Here is a 15,739-nt window from a genome sequence, read left to right as displayed (position 1 = left end):
CAGAATGTTTGTATACATGTAGGACTGAAGCCTCCATGTAGTGGAGGACTGGGGACAAAGCACATTTGTATGAATGTGCTTACAATACTCATAGTTCTGTGCTTAGAAAGAAATACTAAGTGACTTCATTAGCTCTGATGTACAACTGCTTTGAACCTCAGAGAAAATATCTGATTTTCCTTTGTTCTTAATATTAAACCAAGAAAAGATCTGTTTGTAAGAAGCTTGTGAAATCTGTGGCTTTGCTGTTAAATTATTATTGTGTTATTAAGACTACTCTGCAGTAGTCATTTTATTCTCTGCAGTTAAATAGCATTTCACAGCATGTTTTATTTTGTTTGGCTAAACTCCAGGCTTTCTAGTCCTCTAGTAGAGCCTAAAGAGTTGCCTGCAGACTGTAAAAAGAGTTACATACTTTTAAATGGATTAAAAAACACACTGAATTTGGAGAAGGCATTAGGGTTATTGCAAAATTATGTCTATTTTACATATTTATTACATTGGTAACCCTCTCACTAAGGTATTGCTTGTCCTACCACAAGATTCTGAGGAGTGCCAAAACCAATTACATCTTCTACCTTATTTTAGAACCAAAACTAATCAGTCCCCCTCTTTTAGGAAATAATGTATTGCTGATCATTCTGGCTGAATGCCCTTCTCCTAACTTAGGGTTTCTAGTCTCACCTGTCTCCAGAAGCTCAGTGGTTGCTTCTTCTCTGAGACCAAGTGGAGCACACTCTTGAAATATGTTCCGCAGTCTCTGGAAAGCACTCATCTGTTTGCTCTTAGCTTGCTGCCTGTGCACAGATCCCTGCTGAAAATATCCCTAAAAAATGTGTTACCAACATGACTACAAGACAAGCTGTGAGAACAAACTGGAAAGTTAAGAAGCTGCTGTAATCCTAAAACATGATTAAAGAACACCATTACTTCAGGTAGGTGCAGCTCTTGCCTACCAGACTGCTGCACAGTTTGGCAGATGGACAGATGTGGATTTGAGACTTATTACCTCTCTTTTAATAAGTATATATCTCAGCTGGGAAAGTCACACCATCTCTAAGATGGGAATAAAAGCTCATATATCTATTTGATGACAGTGTAACCAGCATCATCTATAAAGGCTCAGGGAATCTTTTCCTTCAGATAATACCTTCCAGTGATGTACTTCATGCTATAATGAGAAAAGCACTGCTGCTCATTTAAATATACAATTCATTTGCACAATAAAATGTTGAAGGAAACTCTTCAGACTCAGTATTTTTTAATGTAAGTGCTTAGCAATTAGATTTCCATTGATTAAAGAAGTGAATCACCTTCAGATTAATGAAGAATAAATTAATCTCCCAAAGAACTGGAAAGAAATGCAAATTTATTCCTTTGCCAAGTGACTTCTGAACAGAAAGAATTCAGCACTCACCTGGTAGGCTGCAGTTTGTAAGTATTTGCAACAAAATGAACATGAGGAGAGCAGATTTCAGGTTACTCAGTGAACTAGTGAGATCTCCTGGGAAAATATCTTTGCTGGTGCTGGGGTCCATCAATGCTGGTCACTTTTTAAACATCACCTCCTAAGAGCACAGGAGCAACAATTCCCAAATGTCTGAAGTGAGACAAGGCAGAAGACTATTTTGGCTGAACAGGGACCCTTTCTTGCAATTAAGGTGAAAAAAGGGAAGTGTATGCCCAGTGGAAGCAAGGCCAGGTGACATGGGAATACAGAGATGCTTCTTGCCACTGTAGGGAGAAAGTTGGCAGAACTGTCAGGGACAATAAAAGGTTTTTGTCAAATATATTAATGGCAATAGGCAGTGAAAAATAACATTGGCCTGTTACAGGCTGAGGATGGTCACCTCCCAAACAGGGACAGGGACCAGGCAGAGGTGTTTAATGCATGCTTTGCCTCTGTCTTCACCACAGATGAGGGACCAAGGGGGTTTCAGTGCCATGAGATGGAAGACCAGGGCTCATCCCAGTTGACCCTGAAGTTGAGCAGGATCTGCTGCTTCAGCTGGATCCCTAAAAATCTATGGGGCCTGCTGGGATTCATCTGAGAATCCTCAAGGAGCTGGCTGATGTCATTAAAAAACCTCTCTTGATTTTTGAGTGGTTTTCAGAATCCAGAGAGATCCCAGTGGACTGGAAGCTGGGTGGCACTATCCTGATTTTCAAGAAGGGCAAGAGGGAGGAACCCTGGAAGTTACAGGCCTGTCAGTCTCGTTTCAGTGCCAGGTAAAATCATGGAAAAAACTATTCTGGAAGACACTGAAAAACACCTGGAGGACAATGCAGCCATCAGTCCCAGTCAGCACAGCTTCATGAGAGGGAAGTCCTGCTTGTCAAATCCGATTTCCTTCTATTTCAGCTTCCCTCTGGGAATGAAGATGACACATTACACAGATCCTGCTCAACTGAAATGTTTGTGTCCAATTCACTGTTAGAATGAACTCCATTTATGCTTTTGATGATTTGCCAGTGCCTAAAAAGCGTTGAGTAACACCTGCTTGATTACAATCTGTCTGCACTGCTCTTTTGGTCAGAATTATCTCTTTTGATACTCCATGAGATGTAGCACAACAGTGTCTGCTTTTGTATTATGTCAGTTAGATTAATTCTTCCAATTATACCTTTAAGTAATTATAAGATTTTCTTTCATAATATTCCTGAGATTATGGGATTATCAGGCTTTTGCCACATAAAACCTGAAAACAATGGAAAAACCCCACATATTTAAGGACACAAATACAAACCTAATCTACACACAGCACAAACCTACTAGGTTTCTTATGGTGTGCATCAGTCAAGACTTTGTATTACTATCCCTTCCCCTTTTGCATTCTAGACTTACAATATGCCCTTTCTTTACATACCAAAACCAATAATGCACTTACTGTACCCTAAAAGTATCAATTCAATAGAATTCCAGAATTAAAAACAAATATCTGGAAAACCTTACAACAAATCTTCGATATCTCATCTCTGATACTTCCTCAAAATATCCAGATGTAGTGAAACACGATGGTGATAATTTCTGGCACCCCCTGGAAGCCCCCACCTCAGGTCCATCAGCTGGATTTACAACCTCTTTCTTTACAGTAGCTGCATAATTGAGGAAAGCATTCTTCCATTAATGCATTTCTTTCTGCCTCTGATTCTAGCACAAATAAGCATAGTGAGATCAGGTTGTTGTAACTTAAAAAGAAATCATTGCAGTTTTGATTACTTCGCTGTGTTTGATGGCAGAAGCTTTGAATGAGTCAGAAGGATAAATATTTCTTAAATAAGACACATATTCTTACAGATAATCTTTGTACACTGATACCCGAAGTGATATGATGCAATGAGGCACCTTACCAAGACTGTGTTTATACACACATGTACAGTAAATCACATTTTAACCATTCTGCTTACAAGACACACATTTAACTGGAGATTTAAATACTGATGAGCTGGATTTAAATTTGCAAAATGTACACCTAAATCCAAATTTTATGCACTCCCCTTCCTTCCAGCAGATAAAATTCTGAGCTTGCAACACTCCAAATATTAAACTACTCTGAATCTTGTAGAAAAGAGGAAGCAAGGCTTTAGGGTTGTCTCCACTTCTTCACATAATAGAAATTGCATTTGCTTGATATACAAGAATCCCCACAGCTTCAAATCAAAATTTCTAGATTTGCTCTAGATTTGCATAACTTTTTTCTGATGACTTTCTTTCCTCCCATCATGGGTTTACTATTAACACTTTAAAAAATATTTTATCATCTTTTAAAATGCCTTAAGATATATGTTAGCATACAGAGAAACATGTTTACCAACTGTAATTTTCAGAAGACTAACCAACCATGTTCTTAAGGCTCCAAATTCAAGATCCTTCCTCCTTCTTCCACTCCTCACTTCTACTGTCATCTTTTTTCCCTAAACAGATATCCAGAGAAGTTGAGTATTTGCTTTTCATATTTAGCATGTGTCTTCTCATAGAATATTTTTCCCATTTCCTGATCTTGCAAGACAATGACCTGCCTCCCTCCTCTGTGTTCATCAGTACAGCATCTAACAGAGCAGAGCTTGTGTCTGTGAAACAAAGATTATTGTGATGATCCCACAGAGATTCTGCCCAATTTTTACCAGTCAGAGATTGTAGCAGAGGTCTCAAGTGCTGCATTTAAAATAGGAGAAAATAAACCAGGAGTGAGACATTGTAGCTTGTGCATTATATGTGACATGACACAGATTACCTGAACTCATTCCAGGCGTGAGGCATAAACACCACTCAGTAGTTTCTATTTTCTTCCTCCCTCACCCCATACACCTTTCTGTATAAAAGCTAAAATTATTCATAAGCATTTATAAGTCACAAATCCAACACAGAGTCTATGAAGATAAACTCTGAAGCAGACTAAACCACTCAGATCCAGTATGTTTTATTAAAGCAAATTAATTTGCCTCAATACCTGGCCATCCTGTTCAAAGGTCCACTTTGTTCCAGGGACAGTTCTGTTACTTTATTTGCTTTCACTAAGTGAAAACTTTTTTTCTCTTTTAGGCATTAGGAGAATACTAAAACTCAGTTTTTGTATTGCTTTCCCACTAACAGGGATACTAGGAAGAAAAGCACCAACCATCTGTTTGGACTCCACTGGGGAAAAAAACCAACCCAAAAAACCACATAGTCACAGAAAGAAAATCTTCCTATGAATTCTTTTTTATATAAACATCACATAGCCAGCTTTAATTTTGGCACATCCTTACTTCTCAGTAGGATTATTTCCTTTCCTTTAGCACTATTTTAATTTTGGAAATAAATTTCTATATGACATCCTGTACTTTTATCATCTAAAGACATATGGCATGAGGAGGGGAAAGGAAAATCATAATTATGCAATATACCAGTTACTAAAACCTGGTAATAGTCTAGCACTGATCTTCACAGAAAAGTTTAATTTTTCTGATAATGCTGGGCAAAATTTGTTAACTGTCTACAGAAGCTGTCTACTTTTGATCGATGGGCTTTTTCCTGAGCTATTATAAAATCTGTGTCTTCAAGGTCAGTTGAATCATTTTCACTGTAGGTAGAGATCAAATGGTTCTCTACAGTGGAACAGCAGTTCTTCATACAACAATGCTTTGTTCACATTTGTTTTACCTGCAGGAAATCACAGAATGCATTACTGACAGATACTTGACTTAAAGTAAGGTTCTACTCTGAAGAGCAAATTCAGTCAAGGCTGTGTTTATTGTCTTTCAATGACATTATAGCAGATGATTGTTTGAGAAAAAGATTTTTTTCTTCCTTCTATATCACTTCTTGAATGGTATCTTCCAAACTCAGACTAGACTAATTTTCCTTTTCTGACCATCAGCAGTAACAGAGACACTGCAGAGGCAACTCTGCCCTCAGAGACACCCACACACCCTCACTCCTCTCCAGTAAGGCTCTGGAGTTACAGCCTGGCTTTCCTCACTGCTATGACCTTCTCACAACACACACAACTTGTAGTAGCTAACCACAATAAGAGTTTTCAAATTTCTGCCCTATTTCTAACATGAATACCTCAAACACAACATTTGCAGGAACCACAGGCATGAATGCTCAGACACAGTAGTGGGGGACAGCTATGTAACATTTTCAGTCTGACACAGGACACCAGTGCCTGGATGTAGATTTTCATGTGTTGTGTAATCAACCCATTTGGAGTCACTCCTCACTTTGCTCTGAATGAAGGAGAGGACAGTTAATGATTTTCCAACGCCTAGTCACTATGTTTTGTCTTAAGTTATTTCTGAGAGTACACCAAGCTTTCAGAGAATGCTTAAACGGGCTCAGAAAGAGAATAGGAAAGATAAGTCAGGCAAACAAGGTCTTCTCACAGCCACAAAACAGACCCATTCTGAGATGAAGCCAAATCCATGTTGGTGAAAGAAAGCAGAGCAACAGAAAGAAAATCTACAATCCTCTTGTCCTTTACCATACCAAGCTCATGCCAGAATTTAGCTTTTGTTTTGTTGCATTGTCTTGCAGCAATGAAAATGTATCCCCTATGCTCTTCTAGTTTTGTATATGAGGATGTTTTCCTCCATCCACCTCCTCCTCCAATCCACCCAGAATTCTCACACTTCTGGTACTTTCTCTGTTGAATGAACAAACATCTCCTCCCCACTTCATTCTGCTGTTAACTGCAAGAGCTTAGGGTGCCATACTGTTGAAGGAAACAACTTCCAAAGGGAAATTATTTCTGGTTCAGACCAGTTCAAGGATTTTCACAGCACAAATTTCACAGTATAACCCCAAATCATTTGTATTGCCTCAGATGAGAGGAGGATAGTATCCTGACATTTGCACTTTTGCCACAGGTCCTCTGTGAAGAAATGCTGGCTTTTTTCCTACAGGTCTTTTACTCACCAAAATGTAATTGCTCATCAGCTGGGCACTCTTTTATCTATGCACCCCACATACAAGCAGTCAGAGCAGGGCTGCAGAAATTATCAGCCTTGATTTCAGTGTTTCTGTGTCAGGCTGACCATGGGGGTGAGCAGGATATGCTAGGCACACACTGCTGACTAATCAAGCTGTCATCTCTCTATTCAATATACTTAAAGGCAGACTGCACTATTCCCTGGAAATGGGTACATGAGAGTGCAAGGGGGCATCTTGGGTCATGGGACCCACAGCATTCTGGACATTTGCTACCTTTAATTTACTGCAGTAGATTTTTCAACAGTGTTTAGAATTCCTTCAGGAGTCATGATCTTATTTACAATTGTGCCTTGCTTGATAATCATTAGATTTTTCCTTAGCCTCATTTATCTCTGCTCAGGCCTCTCCATAATATCAAGTACCCAGATTCTTTAAATTTTCCTTTTCCAGGCATCACATCATATCAGAAAATGGTTTGAACAACGCAAATTACCTTTCACAATTTACACAGAATCAAAAAATGGGTATAAAAATTTCCAATAGAAAATATTTCCTGTGACATTCGACTTCAAAGTAAATACATTTGCTAACAGAACCAAAGAAGACTCTCAGGTATCTTCATGAGAGCATGTGATTTAGAGGCAGACTCCAAGCTGAAAAGGCATGCATTTCACAAGGCTAACAAGTCACACACAGTAACACCATGGAAGGCAAGAGATGTGGTTCTTATTTGTTCTTCCCCCACCCACTCATAACTAATCTATTCAGATAAACTGTCATAGCAACTTGATTTAGACACCAAGGATACGAGCAGAAACACATCAAATTCCCTCACAGAACTCATTAATAGAGTCCTGCCTGTCCTGGTGCTGGCAGGGACTAAAACTACATGCCCTTCCCTGCTACAGGTTCACCGTGTACTGCCAGAGCAACTTCTGCCAGCACTGGCACTCTGTGCCGGGTGCTCCTGCTCAGACTGCAGCCATGAACCTCCAGTTTATGTCAAAGGCAAGGCTGCATCATTCAGAAACTGCCTTCCCTTTTCTACTTTACAACACTTCACTACATGAGAGTAGAGCTCAAAAAGAAACCAGCCTTTCTGAAATGAGGGATGCTGCAGACGTTGGAGCACACTCTTCCAAAGGGACACTGGACTTGCTCTGTGTGTACTGAATGCAATGGATACTGTCCTGAGCTCCTGGTAAACTGACTGATCCTCCTATCAACAACAAACACAGCCATCCTGAAGATCATGTAAACATATACCACAAGAGGGAAGACAGAATTCTTCCAGCAATTTTCCAGAATGCTTTCTTTTTAACAGAGTGCTTTCAATTTCAAATTTGCAAAGTGAGAAGTGCAGTAGGCAATACAGAATTTAAAACAATAAACAAATACCACAGCAGATAAATGGGCATTTATTAAAGTTCATCTCAAAACAAACAAAAATAATAAAAGACATTAAGGCATCTTGTATTCAATGACAGCTCATACAGTAAAAATTACTTCTTCTTATACAAGAGAGCAGATAAGGAAAAAAAAAGAAAAGAGCTCTCACGAAGAAGTTCTCCCAAAACATTTGATGGATTATTGACTTCCATTGTCCCACCACTTAGTCAGGAAATCCCTTCAAAGAATGCCTATTTCTCCAATGAAGCAGCTACAAAATCCCAACATTCATTGAGACACGTGCAAGAAAGCACTTTTGCCCCTCCTCAGACATCCCACTGTCTGTAAACATGCACACTGGAGAAAGACCAACAGATGGGATATTGTGGAGAATAAAGAATAAAGTTGCACTCTTGCTATAACCATTCATTTTTGAGCAGACTAGAATATTTGGCCTTGCTTTCACTAGTAATTACTTTCAATAGTATTTACTATTTCAGCCAGTTACTAGTGAAAATGAGACCACAAGCTCTAGCCTGTTCTGCAATGCAACAATCTGTATGTTCTCTTCTAATTCATACTAGATAAACAAATGACAAAGGTCTTATTTCCACGGAACAATTTATTTTGATGAATTAAGCCATCAAGCCACCAATCACTGTTATAGTGCTTTTTTCTTCAATTGGAATAAGAACACCAGGAAATGTTTACAGGATCATTGGGTTCACTATAACAGGATTTTACTACAGACTAAATATAAATTAATAAACACTTCAGCACTATTCACCACACTGGCTCTCTATATCCTTTGTCACATTCTAACCTTCATTTAAGGCAAGTTTGTTGGTTGATTTTTCTGAAGATGACCATATGGTCTCTAGATAAGCTTGTGTGACTAGATTTACAAGTTAGGAAATTGAGCTTTATAAAATGTTTACTTCAACAAATATGAAAGTTATTAAGAGAGAGATGGTGACCCAGAATTGCACTGTATTAAAAGGTGGAGTTTCCTTGTACCAAAGTCCTTTATTCATCATCTTTAGAACCAGTTTTGCTTAACTATAAAAGAGACACAAAAAGAAAGTATTCAAATTTTAGACTGTCATTCCATTTATTAGGAAACAAGAACATTATTTCCATCTCACACTGAATGTGCATATACTTAATTAACAATACAGACTGATTGTGCTACTGGATCAAAAGACTGAAAAGCATAAAAAATTAATTAATTAATTCTTAAGCTTAAACACTAAATGAGCTTATTTCCTGATCATGAAAGTTGAATTAAAAAAAAAAAAACACAAACAACAATCCCCAGAAAAACCTCAGGGCACTGTTTCTATTTAATTTGAAGGCTTTATCACCAGCTCTCCAAAAAGAAAAGATGAAGTAATGAAACTTTATCTTCACACATCTCTGAGAAAATTACCATATAGAAATTTAGACAATATTAAAATAGACATTAACTTAGTATTTCTCACCTTTTAAACCTAGGCTTATAATTATTAAAAGTAGCATGCCTATCATGAAATCTATCTGAAAACCAAGACATCCACTATAAATAGCCACTTTCAACTCAGAAGGACTCTGCCCAAAACAACCTTCATCATTTAGTTGCTCTTATTTAACAACTAGAACTGGTGTTAGGTCTTACAGCAAAAATTACCTCAATTGTGTAAAATAAAATAGTTTGCTTTCAAAATTGTAAAGCAGTGATTTTCACTGAATCAGCAAAGACAAGAGGGTGGAAGAAATCAATGCTGAGGGAGCAAGCAGAAAAGAATTATTCACTGGAGGAGTTGCAGCAGATAATGAGGCTTGTAGGAAACAGCAAGGTGCTCCCACTTGGGATAGCTCCCTTTTATTTCTTACTTACTTATCCACTGCCCTCCAGAACCTGGCAGCACTACTAACTTTATTTTAAATATTCTTGTCATATGAAGACAGAATATTTGCAGTGCATTTTGTTAGCAAAGGCCTCTCATCATAAAATTAAGATTTAATTGCTCAGTAAATAAAAAAAGAAACCAACAAAGTTCAGAGTGAAGTTCTTCAGACTAATATTCAGAAGAACTAGCATTTTAAAGCTTTTGAGAAATGTGTAAATTAGAATCCAAAATAAGAAGCAGTTCTTACTCTTTCTTACAAATCTTTTTAACAGTAAAAAAGAGAACTTGAAAATACTTACATGCTGGACACATACAGAAATTAATCAGACATCAAAGTCAAATCCAAACATAGTTAGGAAGAAAAGCAAGAAAAAAATATATCAGATCAGTTTTCTTCAGATACAAGCACAAAAAACTTTTAATTTACATACACAACATGTTCACAATACTGTATATAATACACTCACTTTACCTTAATTACATCAACCCAGTTCCATCCTCGTGGGAGCTCTCCTTTGTTATCTGCAGAAAAAGGTTTTAATTTCAGCACACAAGCTAAGGGAAATATTTATCTTTCACACAAGCTAAGGGAAATATTTATCTTTCTTCAAAATCAACCCACAAAATCCTAAATATCCAAATCCCTCAATTTCTGCACTCTGAAGCCATGAGGACAGAAACAGATTTTAATGTTTTAAACACAGTGTGTTCTTCAACCAACCTCAAAGTGAATGGAGGAAATGAAATGGCCTTAAGCTCTGTCAAGGGAGGTTCAGATTAGATGGCAAAAAAACCATTTTTCACTGAAAGAGTAGTTAGGTATTGGAATAAGAGGCCATGGGGAGTGGTGGAGTCACTGTCTCCAGAAGTGCTCCAGAGGTGTCTGGATGTGGCACTTGGGGACAGGTTTAGGGGTGATTATGGTGGTGATGGGTTGATGGTTGGATAGATGAACTTGAAGGTCTCTTCCAACCTTGGTGATTCTCTGATTATGCGATTCAAAGTAACTCAGTTTAAATAAAAACACCTCAGTCCACCTGAAATTTAGTTTAGAAGGTGCCTCCAATATGAACTGGGCTGGCCAGAAATGATGAATTCTGTCAAAGAAGTACATTTTATGCAGCTTTTCCTTTGTACAGTTAACATTAAGCTTGCCAATGATACATTAGGTTAGGTAGATTACATGCAGAAATTGCTATGACAGGGTACAACTTATTGCTACAACAGGATGGTATTATCCAGATCATTATTGAAAACAGAAAGTGAACATGAAAGAGTCATCAGCAAATTAACTGAAGAAATCAACACTTTCAATCAGAATCCTTCTATTTCATTGAAAGCATTAAGTATCTGCAGAAGCACTTCTATTTCTAGAATGCAAACTCAATTAGATGCTTTACTGGGTTCCAAATAAAATACTTTTGTTTAGAAATTACATTTTTAATAATGTGAATTATTTATGAGGGCCCATCAACAAACTGCATTTTTTGCCCAAAGTGAATTTTTAGAGGTCCCAAATCCTCTCCTTCCACAAGTATTTTATGAAAATTTCTTTTTTGTCACCAACTGAAATAAAACAAAACAAAACAAAACAAATATGTCATTAAATCATGACTCTATAGAAAGTTGCTGTGACCAGAACTAACATCTCAGGCAAGAACAATTCATCTAAAACAAATAAAATGGAAACCACAGACTTAAAGTAGTTCATCTTATAAACAAATCACTAGTTATACTTTCTCTACCCAGGTGTCCTTGCTGTAAAATTTGGATTTTCATACTGATCAAAGCAAAGATTAGTATAGCAACAAACCTGTTTTATCGGCTAGTTTTCGTTTCTGGGTTTTGGATAATTGCTCCTTTTTCTCTTTTTTCTTACTTGGTGGCACTTCAGGAGTTCCAATTGAAATACTATTGCTTACTGAAGTCTGAGAAGGATAAAAGAGGTGGTAAACATTTTGCATATTAGTTCCATGGATATTCCTGTGTGATGTGATTATTGAACATACTGAAATATCGTGACTGTCAGAAAGAAGCAATGCTGTCAGCAGCCTGCAGCCTTTAATCCACATATAATCAGGGCTGTACTTTTAAAAAACGTATGTTAGGGACTGGAGTTATTCTCTTCCAGTTAGGCAAAGGGCACCTTTTTCACTTTTAAAATTTCATCATGGAGCGTGATTTAGTCTGAATGGATTCAGACTTCTCAAACATAGAAATCATTCCTTGCTCTTCAAAGCAGATCTGCTGCACCATCGTGGCACACAACGTGCTTACACAACCCAAAAGCCACAAATTGACCCAGCCTGACTACTTTAAGACCCTGGAGGTGCACTTATACAATGCCAGGAAGGCTGCAGTAAATTGCCACCCATCCAGTCCTCAGCAGACACATTTCTGTTTAAGCTTCCTTTAGTTTTGCTTCTGCTCAAAGTCTCTATTTTAATGTTAACCTGTGGGACATAACAGCAGTCTGCACACATTTTGGTGTAACAGAAAAATAACCATCAAATAGAACAATTATCACCACAGAGCATTCTGGCACCATACTTTGTGTGTCACTTTCAGCCACTAACATGTATAACCAATGAACTGATGTACGGCTTAGAGAGAACTCTGAAGTGTTAAGGTTATAATAACCAATACTTTTTTTTCAGTTTTAAAAGCACAAAATTAAAATCAGAATTTATCCACATACCACAGTGTTAACAGGTTGATTTTCCATGAACACCTCCTTATTGTCTTTGGCATATTCAAAAAGTGTGTATGTCATTGCAGTTCCAAGATTTGCTTCAACTTCTACCATTAACTTATCCAATATACTTCGCTTAATAGCTGAAGATCTAAAAAAAAAAAATCATTAAACTCAACTGTAAACTAGACAGATAATAAAAAGCTTTTCAAACAAAGAGTCCCCACCACAAGGCCAGGGAGTGAAGCTGTCACAAATACATACATTGTATTGTTGAAGAAAGCGTCCATCGATATGACTGGTGCTGTTTGTGGATATGTTTCTGGCCAAGAAACTTCTATTAGAAAGGCTTTGGGATCTCCACTTTCACCTATCTGAAGACAAAAAAAACCTCCAAAAACCTTATAAATCAACAGTTTCCAGTCACTTTCTGAGGATTACAAAGCCAACAAAGAAGCCTATTACTGCTTTTAGACCATCAAAATCCCTTGAGACGACTATTTTGATAGCTATCAGTTAGAAAATAAAGCTATTATCTAGAAAGAGCATTAAGTTTTGGACATCAATATTAACATGTACCCTGCAGTTTTTTCATTCTAGAAGAATCAGCAGAAACTGTCAAATATCTTTTAATGGTTAGGATTTTTAAATTCCTTTGTTTAAAAGCTACTTTGTAGTATCTTCAAGCCAAATATTATACTATCACATATGAGAACAGAAAATATGAAGCCTTTTCTCTCCCCACCACATCTAAGCACAAAGAAATATGAAAACAAGCCACAAGACAGGGTTGAAATAAGGATGATAATAAACTAGTAAGGTAAGATAGCAAAAATAACAGGTAAGAATATCAGTATTTATGTCTCATAGCTACAGATATTTTATTTCCCTGTATGAAAGAATGAGTAGTAAAAGATTTAAGAAGTCAATAGAATGAGTATGGATTTAAAAAAAAAATTACAGCATACTACTGGCATAAAATCAGAAATAACTGTTTCACAGAAGGATTTGAAAGACTAGCACAGTAACGTTTCTAAAACCACCCCAAATTTTCCCTTATTTGCCTCATTATAAAAACCACCTTTTATCTAACTATGTAGAATAAAGTGTGTCCACCAGAAGTCCTAATCAAGGTAAGGCTATGGAACTTCAAAATTTAAAAAGTAAACAAAAAATTGCTGCTTTCTTATTTACAATATCTGTTTCAGCAGACTGGACTAACTGACATCCAAATCCACTTGTTTAATGGTGAAATAAATAAGACTTTAAATCAAGAATCTGCAACATTTTTCAAGACAGCATTTAGAGTTCATTTCTCACTGCTACCAAGAGCAGAAGTGGCTGCAAGGTTCACAGGGTTCTCCCAGGAAAGCACTTGTCTGTGTGCAGAGCAAATCCTACAAAGCCATACAAATTCTTTCTATCTTCTCACGCACATACTTGCATTATGACTTCTCACAATACAATTTTCTCTCAACAGGAAAGATGTATTATTGCTCTTTTATGACACTAAGTTTTTTGTGTTTGAGTTATCCTAACTTTTGACAATTATTTTTTGTCTAATAAAAATCAGCAACAACAAAAGCTAGTGAAAAGTAAAATGACACACCTTAGGCTTGTAGGCATGTCATATTTCCACTTTCAAAGACATTAAATTTATTAAGAATGATCCAATCAATGAAGAAAGGCTGCTCTTACATGGCTGGGATTCCAAGTGCTATTAATTGAGCTCTTTCTCATTACAATTAGTGACATTATTCTTAAGTTATTTGGGAAGCCACAGAAAGGTGATTTTAGATGGTTTCTCCCTGAAACAGGCATATGGCATTTTCAGAAGTCTCCCTTCTGTCCCATGGGTGCCTCAGTAAAGTTTTCTGGCCAATAAAAAATCTGCCTCAGTCTGTGCCCAGAAGAACATCCAGGTTTTTAAATCTGAGACAGCTGGTGAGAACTTCATGCCAGAATCTGGTTGTGTACCTTGAGCTCAGCACTCCCTGTATGTCTCCTCTGAGCAGACTGTGTCAGTGCACAGACCCAAAGCATTTTGTGGATTTTCTCTTTAGCAGGCAAACAAGACATGGTCAACAGTCTTTGGACAAGAGACAGGTATCTTGTAACTAAGCAGTTAACAAAGGCTCCAAATTTTACATAGAAACACCTCTATAAATCTCTCAATTTCTGACCTGTTAGGGTAAATATTACACAGGAGGCTGGCTCCTTCAGAGGATTTGACAATTCTAGCTAGGCAGGGCACAGAGATGCAAGTGGGATGCCTGGCTCAGGGATAACTGGCTTGTGGTGCCAAGCAACAGGGCAAGAGGCAACAGGCAGAAACTGATGGGCAGGAAGTTCCTCCTGAGTGTAAGGAAGAATTTCTTTACCGTGCAGTGACTGAGCACTGGAACAGATTGTCCAAAAAGGTTGTGGGGTCTCCCTCACTACAGATTTTCAGGAACCGACTGGACACAATCCTGTGCCACGTGCCCTAGGATGACCCTGCTTGAGCAGGGAGGTTGGACCAGATGATTCATGGTGGTCCCTTCCAACCTCACCCGTTCTGTGATTCTGTAATAAACCAAGCTGGGGGCAGGTTCACGTACACGACACTCAGCGCTACGAAGCACGCGTGTACCAAACATCCTGAAAAAAACGCCCTGCGGATCTGCCCTTTACTGCACATCGGATACCGCTCTGGCTTAGAATCCCCTAGCGTGGCAACTACACGGCAGCACAGTAACTTCAAGGTGCAACTTGGCCTTACCCTGTACTGGAAGGACACGGGGCTGAGCTCCCTGAAGCACACGTCTCCCTCGTAGATGGAGCGCAGCGCTTCCAGCTCCATCTGCAGCCAGGGCCAGAGCAGGGGTTACCGACCGCAGCCCCGGCACGACGCTCGCACCTGCCGCCTCCCTGCGCCCCGCCGTGCCCGGCCCGGCCGCCGCCCAGCTCCCTTCTCCCGCCCCTCGCCCGCTCCAGGGGCCGCCGCTTCCCTCCCGCCCCCGCGACGGGCGGCCGCCCTCTCTCCCCGCACGGCTCTCTCCCGCCCTCCCAGCCCCGGTTCCGCTCTCCCTCAGGCAGCGGGGCCCGGAGCTCACCTCCTGGTCCTCGTTGGCCGCCATGGCCGGAGGTCTCGGCCCTGCGGCCCGGCCCGGCCCCGCTGCCGCAGGGGCTGGGCGGGCCTGGCTGGCGCGGCCCCGCCGGACTCGCACGGACGCGCCTTCCCGAGGGCAGCGCGGGGCACCCGTGGGCACCGCCCCCTGCCCTGCCATTGGCCGGCTAGCGTCCCCCCGCGCTTCCTCTTTCCGCTCACTGGCTCCTTCGCAGTGACGTCCCCGCGCGGGCGCTCCTGACTGG

The 15,739-nt window shown here is 39.3% G+C and overlaps 1 protein-coding gene across 1 annotated transcript; it reads right to left on the bottom strand.

The window, feature by feature from the left end:
* Window positions 1-7,700: 7,700 nt before the first annotated feature.
* Window positions 7,701-15,616, bottom strand: LOC311152678 (RWD domain-containing protein 4-like). The gene is made up of 7 exons (XM_084203978.1): window positions 15,481-15,616; window positions 15,147-15,227; window positions 12,650-12,759; window positions 12,392-12,536; window positions 11,507-11,621; window positions 10,166-10,215; window positions 7,701-9,995 (listed from the first exon to the last, which is right to left on the bottom strand). The coding sequence occupies exons 1-7, from the start codon at window positions 15,502-15,504 to the stop codon at window positions 9,804-9,806; spliced, it is 717 nt and encodes a 238-aa protein (XP_084060104.1). The 5' UTR covers window positions 15,505-15,616; the 3' UTR covers window positions 7,701-9,803.
* Between the last annotated feature and the right edge of the window lie 123 nt (window positions 15,617-15,739).

The sequence above is a fragment of the Fringilla coelebs genome (assembly GCF_963513975.1).
Source record: "Fringilla coelebs genome assembly, chromosome: 4".
NCBI lineage: Eukaryota > Metazoa > Chordata > Aves > Passeriformes > Fringillidae > Fringilla > Fringilla coelebs.
The sequence above is the reverse complement of the archived record's forward strand: the minus strand, read 5'-3'. Positions and strand labels throughout refer to the sequence as shown.